General features: G+C 61.0%; 2 protein-coding genes across 6 annotated transcripts in view; one reads left to right on the top strand and one right to left on the bottom strand.

Moving 5' to 3' along the window:
* The window catches only part of CNNM1 (cyclin and CBS domain divalent metal cation transport mediator 1), a 29,877-nt gene extending 21,337 nt beyond the window's left edge, over positions 1-8,540 (top strand). For 2 of the 5 annotated variants that reach the window (XM_068688217.1, XM_068688216.1), the window contains exons 4-15: positions 421-564; positions 925-1,065; positions 1,381-1,550; positions 1,769-1,868; positions 2,004-2,051; positions 3,131-3,193; positions 3,956-4,119; positions 4,250-4,427; positions 4,529-4,642; positions 4,726-4,842; positions 5,012-5,139; positions 5,510-8,540. In XM_068688217.1, coding sequence (XP_068544318.1) covers positions 421-564; positions 925-1,065; positions 1,381-1,550; positions 1,769-1,868; positions 2,004-2,051; positions 3,131-3,193; positions 3,956-4,119; positions 4,250-4,427; positions 4,529-4,642; positions 4,726-4,842; positions 5,012-5,091 — 1,319 coding nt within the window. In that variant the 3' untranslated portion in view covers positions 5,092-5,139; positions 5,510-8,540. Of the gene's footprint in view, positions 1-420; positions 565-924; positions 1,066-1,380; positions 1,551-1,768; positions 1,869-2,003; positions 2,052-3,130; positions 3,194-3,955; positions 4,120-4,249; positions 4,428-4,528; positions 4,643-4,725; positions 4,899-5,011; positions 5,142-5,509 lie in introns of those variants that run through there. The other 3 variants (XR_011098219.1, XM_068688218.1, XM_068688219.1) reach the window with 3 other exon arrangements.
* Positions 8,040-12,164, bottom strand: GOT1 (glutamic-oxaloacetic transaminase 1). Its single transcript, XM_068688230.1, has 9 exons — positions 11,933-12,164; positions 11,613-11,794; positions 10,901-11,024; positions 10,595-10,707; positions 10,334-10,438; positions 9,585-9,735; positions 9,281-9,446; positions 9,032-9,174; positions 8,040-8,733 (listed from the first exon to the last, which is right to left on the bottom strand). Exons 1-9 carry the CDS (start codon positions 12,051-12,053, stop codon positions 8,594-8,596), a joined length of 1,245 nt encoding a protein of 414 aa, XP_068544331.1. The 5' UTR covers positions 12,054-12,164; the 3' UTR covers positions 8,040-8,593.
* Between the last annotated feature and the right edge of the window lie 3,298 nt (positions 12,165-15,462).

The raw sequence follows: 15,462 nt of genomic DNA, 5'->3' as shown, positions 1-15,462 counted from the left end.
ACCTTTCTGTCGGAGGACACTGTCTCCTTCCTCAATTAGAGCTGTCTCGTGCCAGCGAGGCAGTGGGTAAGCAAGATGCAGCTGGCACAACGTACGCACAAGAGGCTGCCAAAGAGCTAAACAGGGGGCTTTGCTCATTAAAGAAGGCAAGAAGCCCCAAAGAAGAGCTGGGCAGACTCCTGTGACACCCCCAAGGCATCAGCCTGACAGTGGCTGATGGCTTCTTCTTCTTCTTCTTCTTCTCCGGGGTTAGCACAGCCGGGGTGGGTTTGGGTGATGGGAACTGCTTCAAGGTGTGGCTGTGCCCCCCACCCAGCCCTGTCCTGCCAGCCCACGGTGCTGGGGATACCTCACGTGGGGTGGGGGTCTCAGTGCTCTCCCCCGGGGTGGGGGTCTCACTGCTCTGCTCTCCCACCGCAGGGAAGTCCCACCTGGCCATCGTGCAGCGGGTGAACAACGAAGGGGAAGGAGACCCGTTCTACGAGGTGATGGGCATTGTCACCCTGGAGGATGTCATTGAGGAGATCATCAAGTCCGAGATCCTGGATGAGACGGATCTGTACAGTTAGTGTCCCAGAGCAGCTACTGCGGTGGTGGGAGCCCACAGACAGATATATGGGAAGGAAATGGGCCAGAGCAAATTGCGGTCCTTCCCCAGAGCACTTAATGGGCAGTGGGAAAGACGAGAACGATGGAGAGATGCTGGTCAAATGCTAGGGAGTCTTGAGTGCTTGAGACAGACCAGCATCAGACTCATGCCCGACACAGAAGTGTGCTTCACCAGGGAGCTGCTCCTGGGGCCATGTTGCCCAGCACTATTTGTCCACCCCGCTGCTGCCCCAGCCCCACCACAGCATGAGCAAGACGAGCTCTGCACGTGGGTGCTGCCGGCCTCTGGGGGTAACTTCCACTCTTTGCCCACAGCGGACAACCGCAAAAAGGAGCGTGTGCCCCACCGGGGCCGCAAGCCCCAGGACTTCTCCATCTTCAGGCTCTCAGACAGCGAGATGAAGGTGAAGATCTCCCCCCAGCTCCTTCTGGCTACGCATCGGTTCATGGCGACAGGTACCCTTGCCCCAGGGGATATGTGCGACACGATGCGCAGCAGCGGGTGTTTGGGGTCCTGCGTCTCCCTGCAGCAGGACCAGGCACCCCTGAGCTGGTCCTCGTTTGAGCTTCCCACCACCAGCAGCAATTTCTGCTTGCCTGGTCCACCCCAGGCTTCTCTCTGCCCTGCCAGCACGGTCTGTGTCTGGCTCCCCTGTGCAGGGGGGTGCTGGTGCTGTGGGGAGGGGGCTGCTCAGCTCTGGGGGTGGCAAGTTCCTGGCACCCCACAAAGTCCTGGCCCCGCTGAGCCAGCCTGTGGTGCCTCCCCTGTAGAAGTGGAGCCCTTCAAGTCCCCCTACCTCTCTGAGAAGATCCTGCTGCGGCTCCTCAAGCACCCCAACGTCATCCAGGAGCTCAAGTACGACCGTAAGAACAAGAAGGCTGCCGAGCATTACCTCTACCAGCGCAACCGCCCCGTCGACTACTTCGTTCTCATCCTGCAGGTGCTGGGTCAGAGGGGCTGGGGAGCCCCCTGCTGCGTGGTGGCACGGGGTGGCCCATCTCGCCTTGCTCTTGGCTGCTTCTGCAGCAGGGCTGGCTCTGGGGTTTGTAAAGGATGCAGAAATTCCTGTCTTCTTGTAGGGTGGCAGGGACCCCACAGTGGGGCAGTGGGCAGGGGCGTGGGGGGCCCCGTCTGAGCAGGTTTCTCTCCTCCTTCCAGGGAAAAGTAGAGGTGGAGGTTGGCAAGGAAGGGCTGCGGTTTGAGAACGGGGCATTCACCTACTACGGCGTCCCTGCCATCATGGCCATCGTCTCCTCGGGTAAGGGCTCTGCAGGCCCCCTCCAGCCCTGCCCTCGCTTCCGTGGCTGGGAGATGGAGCTGGACGTGGCTACAGGGCAGGATGGCACATGGGACACTTCCTCTGCGACTCATGCACCTTCAACTCTCATTTCAGATAGCGACGTGCGGAAAGTGAGCAGCCTGGCTGGGTCCTCCTTCCTGCGTAGGTATTTGGGAGAGGCTGGGGCTCCCACACCTCTCCGGCTGGAGGGGCGATGGGCTCGCACCCCAAAAGAGCAGCTCTGGCTCTGCTGCGGGGTCAGAACTCGCTGAATTCAGACTGATGGGAGGTGATGGGAGGTGCACTTGTACCTGGCACGGGACACGAGCATGGTTCTTGTGTGTGCCCTGAGCCAGGAGGCAGGGGCAGAGGCACGGGTGTGCAGAGCTTGCACCAAACCCCACAGAAACGTGAGCGTGAGTAGCGGGTTACAACAGGGAATGCGGACATGAACCCTTCAGCATTTAACCACTTGTTGTTAATTAACCCTGGTTATGTAACCTTTTTATTGCCTGGCTATCTTTGGTGTCAGCGACCAGGGCAGGTGTGAGGCGAGAGCTGGCCTGGAGCAGGGGCACAGCACGGGAGGGTTGGGCACCAAGTGCCAGTGTTATCGCCCCGACCTTTGCTCCCTGCTGGCCGAGGCTGCTCTGTCAGCGCCTGGTGCTGCTGCCACTGCTTGGACATTTATTTGCAGACAGTTTGGGACCAGGGGAGGACACAGCCAGGCGTTACTGGGGGAGGAGCAGGAGATCAGAAGGAGGAGGCTGCGGGGCAACCTTTCTGTGGATTTTGGCTTGGAAGTAGCTGAAAACTATTTGGCAGATGGCTGCCAGGGTGTTGCAGTCCTGCTCTGAGCCCAGTCAGTGGAGGGCAGGCAGCGTGCAGGGTGCCAGCATGGGGCTGCTGGGCAGAAGATGCTTTCTGCCCCCTCTGTGGCTCCAGGGGGATCTGTAACCATGCAGACAGAGCCTGGCAGGGGCTGGTCCCCCCTAGCCTTGCCTTGTTCACAGCGTTGGGGTCTGTGTCCCTCCCGGTGTCCCTGTTCTCAGGGCCGGTGAGTGCCTCCCCCCAGAACAGCCCCAGGGGGTGTAAAGAGTGGGAGCTGAGGGGGTGAGGGGAGCCCAGCCTGGGGCTGCTGGCACAATTCTCATCCTCATTTTTCCTCTTGGCCTGTCCCTCTCCTTACCACCTCCTTGTGCCTTGCCTGCCCCGTCCTTCCCCACACCCGTCTCTTGCAGTGCCTGTCTCGGTGTCCCGTACCTTCGCCTTCAGCAGAGGGGACTCCCTGGCTGGCTCACCAGGTAACGGTGCGTGGCTCAGGGAAGGGGTCCCTGCATGTGCCAGGCCCTCCTGAGCTCCCAGTGACCCTGCAGCACCCCACAGCGGGCAGCACAGGGGCACAGGGAGCTGCACAGGTGCCTCATCCCCCTCTGCCCATGAAGAAAGGGATGGGGGCAACTGGGAGCCAGAGGTGGCTTGGGCTTTTTTTTTTACTGGGTGGTTTCCATAAGTTTAAATTCCTGCACGTGCTGTTTGTGCTGAGTTTTCTGGCTGCTTGCTGCTGCTGACCGCGGTTACGCACAGCTCTGCGTGCACGCTGCCCTGCTCGGCTTGCTTTCCGGGAAGCCAGGTAATAGAAGGGCGTTCCAGCAGCACAGTCAGCAAAAAAAAATGGTGACATTGCCCGTGCAAGGAACAAGCTGCCTTTGTTCCCTAATAAATCACCGGCCAGACAAAATCCATCACGCTGCGTGTCAGAGGCCATCGGTCAACGTGAGTGACGGGCCAGCTGGCCTCTGCAGCCCTGCTCCCGTCGGGTAGGACACCCTGCACTGGGGACACGTGCCTGCCTGCCTGCCTGCCGGCGGGGTGGCCCCAGGAGCACAGCGCCCTGGTGCGCAGGGGACAGAGAGGACCCCCATGAGGGCTTCCTCCAGGGGGGATGAGCCAAAGGGCACAGCCTCTGGAGGTGACAGGGATCCCCTGGCCCTACTCCAGCAGCAGAAGCCTGCTCGGCAGCACAATGTTTTCCTCTCATCCTTTCTCGCCCCGGCCCTCCCCAGTGAACCGGTCACCCTCGCGGTGCAGTGGGCTCAACCGCTCCGAGTCCCCAAATCGGGAGCACAACGACTACGGGGGCAGCACCACGCAGCTCTACAGCAGCAGCAACAACATCTACACTCCTGACTACTCCGTGCACATCCTCTGCGACGTCCAGTTTGTCAAGGTATGGCTGGGCTGGGCTGGGCTGGGCTGGGCTGGGCTGGGCTGTCCCACCCCGGCCCTTCCTGCATCCCTGGGAGCATCTCGGTGCCCGCAGAGCCAGCTGAGCCATGAGCGTGTCTCTGTGTGCCCAGGTCACCCGGCAGCAGTACCAGAACGCACTGGTGGCCAGCCGCATGGACAGCTCGCCCCAGTCCCCCGACATGGAGGCCTTCGACAGGGACTCAACCAAGGCTTCGACCACTCGGGGCACCCCGCAGACACCCAAGGAGGATGCTACCGCCCTCCTGAACGAGAGGAACAGCATCATGTGTGAGTCACCCCACGGACACCCCTTGCCTGCCACGTGTGCTTATGCCCCCATCCCTGCCACCATGCCACCCCGCAGCCTCACCAGCCCCGTGTCCCCGCAGGCAGCCGGCCCGAGGGGCAGCGCAGTCCCAGCGAGTCCGTGTGCCTGCGCATGGAGGCCATCCCCTTCATCCAGGAGGAGCTGCCTGAGCACGAGGACAACAGCAAGCAGCAGGGTGAGTCCGTTCGGGGGCAGAGCCTGGGGGCGGCGAGGCCATGTGCTGCCCCGGGGCGCTGCAGCCAGGCTGGGCTCTTGCAGACAGGGAGTGCTGCGGCACCGGGCTGGAGGCAGAGTCCCCGGGCAGGGAGGCTGGGACCGGCTCCTCTCCCAGCAGCAACGAGGAGACCCTGGGCAAGAGGCTGCTGAGATCGCTGAGTGAGTGACCGACCGGGGAGGGAGCGCCCCGGGGTGCTCAGCGCCCTTCTGCCCAGGTCTGAAGCGCGTAGGGCTCACCCCCCCGACCCCCTGCACCCCTGTCCCTGAGCACCCTCGCCCCCAGCCCTGGGGCAACCCCACCCCAGCCCCCTTGGTGCCACTGCTGCAGGTGGGCGCAGGCAGCGCCAGTCTCCAGAAGGTGAGAAGGTGCCGGAGGAAAGCTCCAACCTCGCCCCGCTCATCACCTGAGCAGCAGCGTGGCCGGAGCACGGTGCTGGAGGCCCACGTGGACCAGAGGTAAGAGCCTGGCCCTCCTTGTGGTATTCCTCCCCCAGCAAGGGGGAGGGCACTTGGTTTAAGAGTGAGAAAATCAAGTTTGCTGTTGTTGAAGCAATGTGAGTTGGAGGGCTGCAGAAAGACCCACTCAGAGCCGACATGGGTAAGGGCAGCCCCATGCAGGCACATGCAGCTGGGGGCTGGAGCAGGGGCTGGGCATGCAGCAACAGAGTCCAGCCACCCTCAGGGATGGAGCAGAGGTTAGGGAGAGAGCAGGACCCCCAACTCGTGCATTTTCACAGATAGGAACGTGTCTGCACCCGTGCCACAGAGCTCGGTTGGGGTGCCGCAGGACCGAGCAGCATCAGGGGGCTGTCCGTGTGTCTTCCAGGTCTGCAGCATGGGGGTCTCCCGCCGCGAGGCTCACGTCCAACAGCAGCAGGTCTGCACTCGCTCGCTGCCCACCCGCCTGCCCGCGCCGCCCCTCCCTGCAGGCCCCATCCCCAGGCGAGAAAGGATGAGCCCCTGGGGGAGCCGAACCACCCAGGCGGCAGGGACCAGCTCACAGCAGCCCCGGGGCCCTCGCCCAGCTGCTGCCTGGTAGCATCTGGTCCCGAGGAAGAGGTGGAGGAAGGAAAAGGGGAGAAGCGTTCCCTGCGGCAGCGCAGGGAGGGGCGGCCCGACCCGAACTGCCCTCAGCATCATTGCCCATCCCCATCCCCGCGAGGCCCGGAGCCCCTCGGTGCCGGGCGCTGCACGGACGTGGTCTCCGCCGTCAGGAGAAGATGCTTTTTGGGGGGTGCCACGTGCAGCTCAGGGCCCCAGGACACGTTCGTGCCGTGCCCGGCGCCACGCACATCGCAGCACACGCTGACCATCGCCGCAGCCCTCCCCGGGGGGGGATGGCCGCTCCACGCCGCGCTCACCCGTCCTCCCTGTGAGGGAGGCTCGGGCCGAGCCCCCAGGGGGGCACAGGCCAGGCCGTAGTTTTTGTAGAAGCTGACTGCAACGGGGATATCAGCATTAAAGGTGATTTCTCCCCGAGTGAGGCCCTGTCTCCCTGTCTGCGTGAGGGGGGGGGGGGTACAGGAGGCACATGGACACCCTCCTAGGCCAGGGGGCTGGGTCAGGCTGGAGGCACTGCAGTGGCCCAGAAACCCTCACACACGTGTGCCAAGGGAGGAGGCAGATATCCAGATCAACAAATGCTTCCCATTTTCCCCCTGCCCTCCATGAACACAGGCTCCTGGCCAAGGGAGGGGGGGGCAGGCCTTCCCTCAGACCTGCCACCAGGCAACCCTCAGCAGGGCAGGGTCAGACCTCAGAGGAGGACTGGGGCAGGAGAAAGGAGTTAATGATCCACCACCACAAACACAGCAGTGGGGTACACGTGCTGGAGCACAGCCTGACAGATAACTAATCTCACGGTTCAGCCGTGCTGATAAAACCTCAGCCAGACTAAGTGTACCCCAGCCTGGGGACTGCCCTGCTGAGGAGGCAGAAAGCAACAGCCAGGAGGCCAGAGGAAAGCAAGGGCTGGCAAACAGCCGACCCCGAGGGGCTGAAGGCAACGGGGTCGCTTCGTCTGAGGTGGTGAAGGAGGTGGAGAGGAAGTTTTCACACACATAAAAAGCCTTTGGAAAAGAGAAAAGGAATAATCTGTTCTCTGTTGCCATGGTAAGTGGGATAATGGTAATGAGCTTACACCACAGAGAAGGAGAAATTTAGGTCACTCATTAGAAAAAAGAAGCCTGGTAAGTGCAGCAAAGTGCTAGCACAGATCACGCGGGTGGGCCAGGCTCCACACCTACAGGTCTCTAGGAAGTAGAGCCAGAGGTCAGGACTAACACAAGTTGGTTCCTTGACTTTCTCCTGCAATCACCCTGGAAGTCACCTGTTGACCATCATCACCCCTACTGTGGGTGGACACCAAGAGGAGAAAAAGCCCCCCACCTGTCCCTCTGCACAAAGGCTGCCTCTGCCTCACTGACTTGTGGGATGTGAGCGACTGATTGAAGAGGGACAGACACAGCGGGGCACACGAGTCCCCTTGGTCCAACAAGGGGAGCAATAACAGTGGCAAGGAAGATTCCTGAAGGCCACAAGGCATTCTGCTTCGTTGCAAAGACCCCTGACAACCAAGAGGCACACTGCAGACAGGAAGGAAACAACAATTTCCCCCTTTGCTTTCTAAGCTGCAGCACAAGCAAAATCCATCAGGACGGTAGTGACTGTCACTGACTAACCCTGTTCCCCTTTCCTCGTCAGGGTTTTGGCAGGAGTCTGCTGTATCAAGGTGGTAATGTCAGCTCCCAAACAGATCTGCAAACACAGAAGCAGATGGTCCCCGCTCCTTGTCAGTGCCAGAAACCCAGGCTGTTGCTGGCAGAACCCACTGAAGCCATAGGAGGTGGTAGTTCACCAGCAGCGTGCTGACAAGGGGAAGCAGGAAGGATCCACAGGCCAGGGAGAGACGGCCAGATGGTGGGGTAACACGCCAGCATCCAGCAAGGAAGCACAGGCAGACAGGGCAAGCTGGACAGCACAGTGGCAGAAAGAGGAAGGAACAAGACAGACGTGAGAAACTGGTCAGCTTCACACGGAGTCACAGGGAGCTCCAAACTACACTCTTCCAACAGGGCTGTGCTCCACTGAGTAGTAACCATGATCATCAGATATGACACACTGCAAAGAGAAAGGGAAACCCTTGAAACACAAGGAGTGAGACAGAGTAGACAAAGCAATATGCTAAGACTTTAACCTCAGCCTGGAAGAGGCCAACACGGCCTGAAAGCAGCAAGGTACAGAGGAGTCACCTTCAGTGCTGAGCTTTCCTGTGCTAAGTGGTACAGCTCCGCAGCGTGGGCTCTTCCTCCAGCAGCAACCTGCTAACACTGGGAAGATATCACACAAGGCAGGGGTAGTGTTCAGAGATGGAGATTTAATTTTCTGTCAGCAACACAAAGCAGTTATTACAATTATGAACGTTTGCTCGCATAAGGCTCAGAAATTGGTAGGGGAAAGCCAGCAACGGCCTTGCCCCTCCACAAAATACTATTGAGTAACATTAATTCACAACCCGTATGAGCCCAACTGTTGGGCTGTTATCCCATAGCGCATTGCACTGGCACTGGCCTTAGCCTAGATCAAAACAATCAGTTACATGGAGTTGATTTGGATGTGCTAAAGATGCAGCTCTAAGTGCCTGAAGACCAGGCTACTGTCAGTCAAACGAGAGCCAAGGCAGCTCATGCTGCCCTCACCTCCTGGGGCACTGGCTTACCATATTGCAAGGAGTATTTCAGGAAAAAAAAAAAAAAAAGTCATGATTATCCCTGATTGAGCTACTGCTCCCATCTTTATTAAACCCCAAGAGGTGTGGACAAGGCAAGCTCTGAGCACGGAAATACATGGACTACACACTACAGCTTTGGTGACTTTGGTGACTTCATGTAAGTTTGCTTGTTCCTGTGCTTCACTGGATTTTTGTGACGGCTTCATGGATGGACTTGGCCACATAGTCCAGGTTCTTGGTAGTCAGGCCACACATGTTGATGCGCCCGCTAGCCATCAGGTAGATGTGTTTTTCCTTGATCATGTACTCCACCTGCTTAGCTGGGGAAGCAAACGGACATCAGGTCAGAGCAGTAACCCCACAGCCCAGAAAAGCCCCCAAAAAACAGGCAGGGCTGCTTAGATCTTCCACAACGAGCAAGAGACTTCCAGCACTGGCCACTGAAATGCTGATGCTTCAGCCCTGCCCTGCTACAGAGGCAGTGATACCAGAACTCCAGCAAGGTACCCAAGAGATCCCCGCCTGGCCTGATTCAGCCCATTTCACCCTTGATACCACTTCCCTCTCCCAATCCTCCTTTCCCCTCCCTACGGCAGCACCAGGGCACTTTGTACTTACGGTTCAGCCCCGTGAAGCTGAACATGCCGATCTGGTCCGTGATGTGGTTCCAGGTGCCCGGGGTCCCCAGGGACTCCAGGCGAGACCGGAGCTCCGAGCGCATCAGCAAGACCCGATCTGCCATCGTCTTCACGTTGTCCTTCCTGCAGCAGGCGGAAAGCAGAGCGTGAGGGCAGGCACCGAGCTGGTTTGGAGCATGACACTTGTGGAGACAGCTTCCCCTTTCCCTCTCCTGCTGGTGACACCTACCACTCGGCAAAGAGCTGCGGGGACGTAAGCGTAGTCGCCACGATGCGCGCTCCCTGGGAGGGAGGGTTGGACCAGGTGGTGCGCACGATCTTCTCCATCTGGGAAAGCACGCGCTGCACGTTGTCTGCGTCCTTCCCCACCACGGTCAGGTTCCCCACACGTTCATCTGTGGACGAGCCAAGAGACGTGAGCCATCGGCCCCACGCGTCGCTGCGAAGCAAGAGCTCTCCCCCCGACCCCTTTCCCAACCCCGCACGCCAGCCCCATCTGTCTGGGTGTGGCCAGCTTACTGCCGGACACTCACTGTAGAGACCAAAGTTCTTGGAAAACGACTGTGCACAGAAGAGCTCAAAGCCCTCGGAGACAAAGTATCGCACAGCCCAGGCATCCTTGTCCAGGCTGCCAGAGGCAAAACCTTGGTACGCCGAGTCGAAGAACGGAAACAGGAACCGGCGCTGGAAGGAGGAACAGTGTTAGAGGGAAACCCCTTCCCCACAGCTTTCACTTCACCCCCCGCTGTCCCCATTGGGGGACAAATGACCACTGAGCTTCTGGGGGAATACAAAAAGAAGCATGGCCCAGCAACACCAGACTAGTGGATTTTCCTTTTACTAGGGGCAAAAAATGATGAAGACCAAAGTGGCAAAGAAATGGTCAAATGTAGGAGAAAACTCTACTCTGGAGGATAAGGCAGGACACAAAAGATACGCTGTCTTACACCGTAATGTCCAGCACCTGTGAAAAGCAGGTGTCCCTGGATGACCTTCCCAGCATGAAAAGCCTCAACACAGCCCATTCCACTGAGTTTAGGCATAAAAACTTGGAGGCATGAGCAGAACTGGGATGCTTGCATCCTCTGAGCCCTCTATCCTCACAGCACAGTTGCGCAGCATCCTGTCAGCCTCTCCCTTCAACACCTGCCCCGTGGGACTCTTCCAGCCCCTGCTACACCTCGTGCCATTCCCTAGAGCCCAGTTTTGGCTGCAAGTCCTCCGGCTGGCCCCAGAGCAACCCGTCCCTCAGCACGGCTGCAGCCCCACCAGGAGCCCATACCTTCATGACGGCAGCAATCTGCTTCCACTGGTCTGGAGTGGGGTCTGTGCCCGTGGGGTTGTGCGCGCAGGCGTGGAGGATGAAGATGGAGAACTCCGGAGCTTTCTGGTGAGAGAGCGGGTTTCGGTCAGACGCACTGACAAGGCTCAGCACCCACACTGCAGGAGGGCTGAGGTGCTCTGGGCACCCACAGTGCTGTTAGCAGAGATGCTCTGACAGCACAGGACCACGCTCAGCCCACCCCACACCCAGTGTCCTCACCTCCATGTCATCCAGCAGCCCCTGGAGGTCCAGGCCCCTCTTGGCGGCATCCCAGTAGTGGTAGGTTCGGATGTCTTTAAAGCCAGCATCCAGAAACACGGAGTTGTGGTTCTCTGGGGAGAGAAATCGCGTTTCAGAAAAGTGAACTCCACCTCCCAGCAAGCCACCTACTCCAGTACGTCCCTAAATTCCCCAAAATACAGAGACAATTCCTTCACCCAGAAGAGGAAGGGTTTGCCCTCACCCCGAGGAACCCCAGTGTGCCTCCCTCGGCCACCGACGGACCCGTGTGGCAGCGGCACTCACCCCAGGTTGGCGAGGAGACGTAGACGGGGGTGGCCGTGTTGTTGGTGCCGTTGTACCAGCGCCGCAGGAACTCCGCACCGATGCGCAGGGCGCCCGTCCCGCCCAGGGACTGCACGCTGCCGATCTGCAACAGGGAGCCTGGCCGTCAGCACGCGGGCACCCAGCGAGGGGACCCGAGGCTGGTTCCTGCGTCCCCCCACCGGGAAAACCCCCTCCTTCAGGGCTCTTCAGCACCCAGACCCACCCCGACACCTCTAACTTTAGGCTCAATTTTTTTCCTAGAGCCTTTTTTTTTCTGTTCTGGAGTTTTTTTCCTATTACTTTGCGGCACAAAGATTCCCAGCCAGTCTAGAAGTTGCCTATTACCGGGAAGGTCGGCTGCTACCCGACTCCAGATTCCTGGGGGGGCAACCGTTAAAAACGGCTGCGACAAATCCCGGGCACAGCCCGGGGGTCCTGCCCTTCCCGTAACGATGGGGGGGGGTTCATTGGGGTGCACCCAGCCCCTGCAGCCCACCAGGGCCAGAAAAAACCCTCAAATCCTTCCCAGTGCCATACCCACACCTCTGCCCCCCCGTGCTGCGGGGGTTCCCGGTGCCCTCCCGGTCTCAGCACCCTCCCGGTCCTGGTGCCCTCTGTGTCCCGGTGTCCCCCCTGGTGCCGGTAACCCCCCGGTGCCGGTGACCCCCCCGGTGGTCCCGGTGCCACCCACCCGGTTCTCCTTGATGGCGGGGCTGTCGTCGCCCAGGGCGATGCGGGAGGCGTTGGCGCGGAACTCGGGCAGGCCGAGGATGGGCAGGTACTCGTGGTTCAGCTTGCCGTCACCGGCGATCATCTGCTCCACCTTCCGCACCACCGGCAGCACCCACGGCTGCCCCTCATCCGTGCGGTAAGCTACCGGCAGGGGGGGGAGGGAAGGCTGTCACCGTGACCTCTACCGAGCCGCGGGGGGCAGCAGCAGCAGCACCGCCGCCAGCCGCGGTCCCGCCGCCCCCCTTCCCGTTAACCGGGAGCCCCCCGCCGCGCACTCACCGCCCACGCCGAGGTTGACCTTCCGCGAGTCGGCGTCCTCCCGGAAATCCGCCGTCAGCTTGAACACGGCGACCGGGGGGGCTCGCGGCACGGCGGCGAAGATGGAGGCGGCGGCGGCCATGGCCGGTGCGGGGCCGTGTAACCGGGGCCGGTGCCGGTGCCGGTGCGGGGCGCTGCGCGCGGCCTCTGGAGGAGACGCTCACCTTCACCGCCGGGGCGGGGCGGGGCGGCCGCGCGCCTCAGCCAATCAGCGAGCCGCCGGACCCCCGCCCCCGAGCCCTCCGCCAATCAGCGGCCGGGCCGGGCGCCGACCGGGAGGTGGCGCGGGTAGGGAGGGGGGAACGGTGGCGGGACGGAGCGGTCGCGGTGACGTCAGCGTGGCGGTGACGCCGCGCCGCCGCTGATTGGTGGGATGCCCGCGAGGCCCCGCCCCGTCGTGGCGCGCGGCGGCGCGCCGGCGGGAGTTGGTGGTGGGAGAGGTGTCCACGCGTGGGGGCGCCCGGAGCGCGGCGCGGCGCGGTGCGGGGCAGGGTTAATAACGGGGGGGAACGGGGCGGGGGGGCGAGCTCCCGGCGGCACCGCGGCCTCCCGCCGGGGCCGGCAGCCGCGGCTGTGCTGGGGGGGGGACGGTAGAGGGCAGAGCCGGCCCGTGCATCGCCGCCGCCCCGCCAGCAGCCCGCCGCGCCTGCGGGGCGCCAGCAGCGGAGCCGGCCCGGGGGTGTCCCCGTCCCGCTTCCAGCCTGCCTCGTTCCGTGCTCAGCCCTGACCCCCGCCACTCGGTGACACTGATGGCCTGGTGCTGCACAGCACCTAAACTTAACGCGAACACTAACCCTAATAAAACTCCTAACCACAACCCAAACCCTTCCCCGAACCTAATGGGGAGCACTCGGGCTCCTTGGGGTCTGTGGACAGTGCTAATGCAGAGGCGATGAGCAGGGAAGCAGCAGATGAGAACAAGAGCACCAGAGGTAAAGGGGGGTAGCCCACCTCTGCTGGGTTATGTTTTTGGCTCAAAAGGGCCAAAACTGTGAGTGGGAGGCTGCGAGGGGAAAGGCCAACCAAGGCTGCGGAGAGCTTCCCATTCCTGGAGCAGACAGAAACGCAGGGGAGTCCCCAGACTGGCGGCCTCGCGCTGCCCTTACTGGTTTCTAATCCGACCACTCTTCCAAGAGCACTGGGACACTTGGGGACAGGACCAAGCTCTTTCCCAGTGCAGTGGCACTGCCTGCTGAGCTGGCTGTGCCAAGCCACCGCACAGCCACTTGCTGGGGCAGGCTGAGCGGTGCCACTTGCAGCGAAACAAAACAAAACAAAAAAAAAAGCTTTTTCCCCAAATGGCCATGGTTTCGCTCCCCTCCCTCTGGGACTGCCGGGCAGCCCAGCAGTGCTGGTGTGCTCTGTGCCGTTGCCCGTGCCTGCGAGGCTGGGGTCACCGAGCTGGCAGGAGTTACCGGCTGGTGCGGCGGCTGCCCCCAGCCCCGCCGCTGTCGCGCGCCCTCGGCTGCATGGTTTGGGGCTCCTCTGGGAACAGATGCAGGAACGAGATAGACAGGCACAAAGGAGAAGGCAGCCGGGTGGCTGTGCGTTAGCAACATCCCTCTGGCCCTGTGCTTTCATCTCCCCAGCCTACACAAAGGGTGCCACCAAGACGCATGGAAAAGCAAGAGAAACATGGGAGCCGGCCCCGAGGCAGCCCTCCCTTCATCTCCTGCCGCAGACTGACAGCCAGCAAGGACCTGCCACTCAACGTGAAGGCTCGCACACCTTACCCAGAGCGAAGCAGCCCCCGGGCGTGCACCGCACGCAGGCACGGCCCCCCGCACTCAGCCCCTCCGGCGGGGGCACGGCAGCCAGCAAGGCTCCCGCACAGCTCAGGCACCCCAGGGACGTGGGGACCGCTGCCCTCCTGCAGCCTGGAGCCTGTCCCAGAGGACCGAGGCTGGGCACAGGCAGGGTGCAGGCAGGGGCAGCATCCCGGCCGTTCCCACCGGTGCTGCGCGGGGCCGTTTTCCCAGCCCTCCTCTGAATACAGATGTTTTCTCAGTGCAGGATCCAGACAGAGGAGGGTAAAATGTTTTCATTCCAAGCTCCCGGGGTCAGGTCATGGTTTGTCTAAATGGCTTTTGTTGCTGTAATTATCAGATTAGCTGATCTCTGGCAGCGCGTTTAGGGGCAGCTACATTAACTGTGGATCCTGACCCCCCTGTCCCCACCAGCACCCTGCCCAGCTGGAGCAGTGGGTGTGCAAAGCAACAGGGTGGGATCGGGGGTGGCACAAGAGCCATGGGAAAAACCTGAGCTTGTTTTGGGGCTGGTACCCAGTACCCAGGAGCAGCTGGCATCTTTTGGGAAGACTCCAACCTGCAGTGCACAGCTGCTGCAGAGCCCCGTCCCAGGCACCTGCCTGCTGCCACTGCCGATGCTCAGCATGCAGGCACGGGACGGAGGGCTGGTGCTCTGGGGGGCTCTTTGGTGAGTGAGCAGGCACCATGGGGAGGACAGCCTCTAAGCAGGCAGGGAGCTCCAGGAACAGGAGCATGAGATAGCAGGCCAGACGGGGAGACAAGAGAGCAGGGCGAGGGGCAGATAAAGAGGGATCAGGAGTTTCCGGCCCCCACCAGCCCCTCGCTGGGTCCGTCTGTCAGCACCTCTGAGTGCTGATGGCACTGAGCCCCGAGGCAGCCGGAGCTGCCGGCCCCACCACGGGGCACCAGCAGAGCCTCGAAGGGGCCCCGCTGCTGCCTTCACGCTGAGCCCCAGCACCGGCAGCTGCTTGGCCCCCAGCATGGCCAGGAATGGACACTGCCCATGCACAGCCCCCAGACACCCCCGCGGGTGCCCCCAGTTTTTCCATCAAAGGAATCTGTTAAAAAGCAGTTTCACTGCATTTCAGTTTCTGAAGTCTAATGGTGCCAGAGCACAACGTGCTGCTAAACGAATGCTTCTCCCAGGAGCAGAACATCTATATCTCCTCTTTTGAAGAGTGCTTCAGCCTCCTTAAACGTTTCAGAAAATTTCAAGAGCAAAACGTTGCCTAAAACACCACGTTCCTTCAGGACGTGTTGTCATCAGTAAAATAGAATTATAAAAATATTACTGGGAGGTATATTCCCACTGTTTTCCTAATTCCCACCATGAAAAGCTTGGCTAGCTCCAAAGCCAGGCTCTGGAAGCTGGAGAATAGCTCGGTGCAGCGAGGACAAGGCCTGTGTGCTCCCGAGAATAAGGGAGAACACCCCCCACCTGGGCTCCAACCTCTCCTACCAGCTCTGGGAACAGCCACAGATCCCAAGCACCCACCTGCTGGCAGAGGGCAGCAGAGCTGCCCAGAGCCTGCGGTGATTGCATGAGCCACCCAGATAATGAAGCCTAGCGCCCTGGGGCATTGAAGATGCTGTCCCAAGGGTGCAAAGGACCAAATGGAGAAGGGACTCGGTTATTGGTCCCCAGCATCCCCAGCCCCAGGGTGGGTGAGGCATCGCTGTGTCAAGGCACGGAGTTTCGCGCAGCTGGGGACAGGGGGGACG

The sequence above is a fragment of the Anas acuta genome, chromosome 7 (assembly GCF_963932015.1).
Source record: "Anas acuta chromosome 7, bAnaAcu1.1, whole genome shotgun sequence".
NCBI classification, from domain to species: domain Eukaryota; kingdom Metazoa; phylum Chordata; class Aves; order Anseriformes; family Anatidae; genus Anas; species Anas acuta.
The sequence above is the reverse complement of the archived record's forward strand: the minus strand, read 5'-3'. Positions and strand labels throughout refer to the sequence as shown.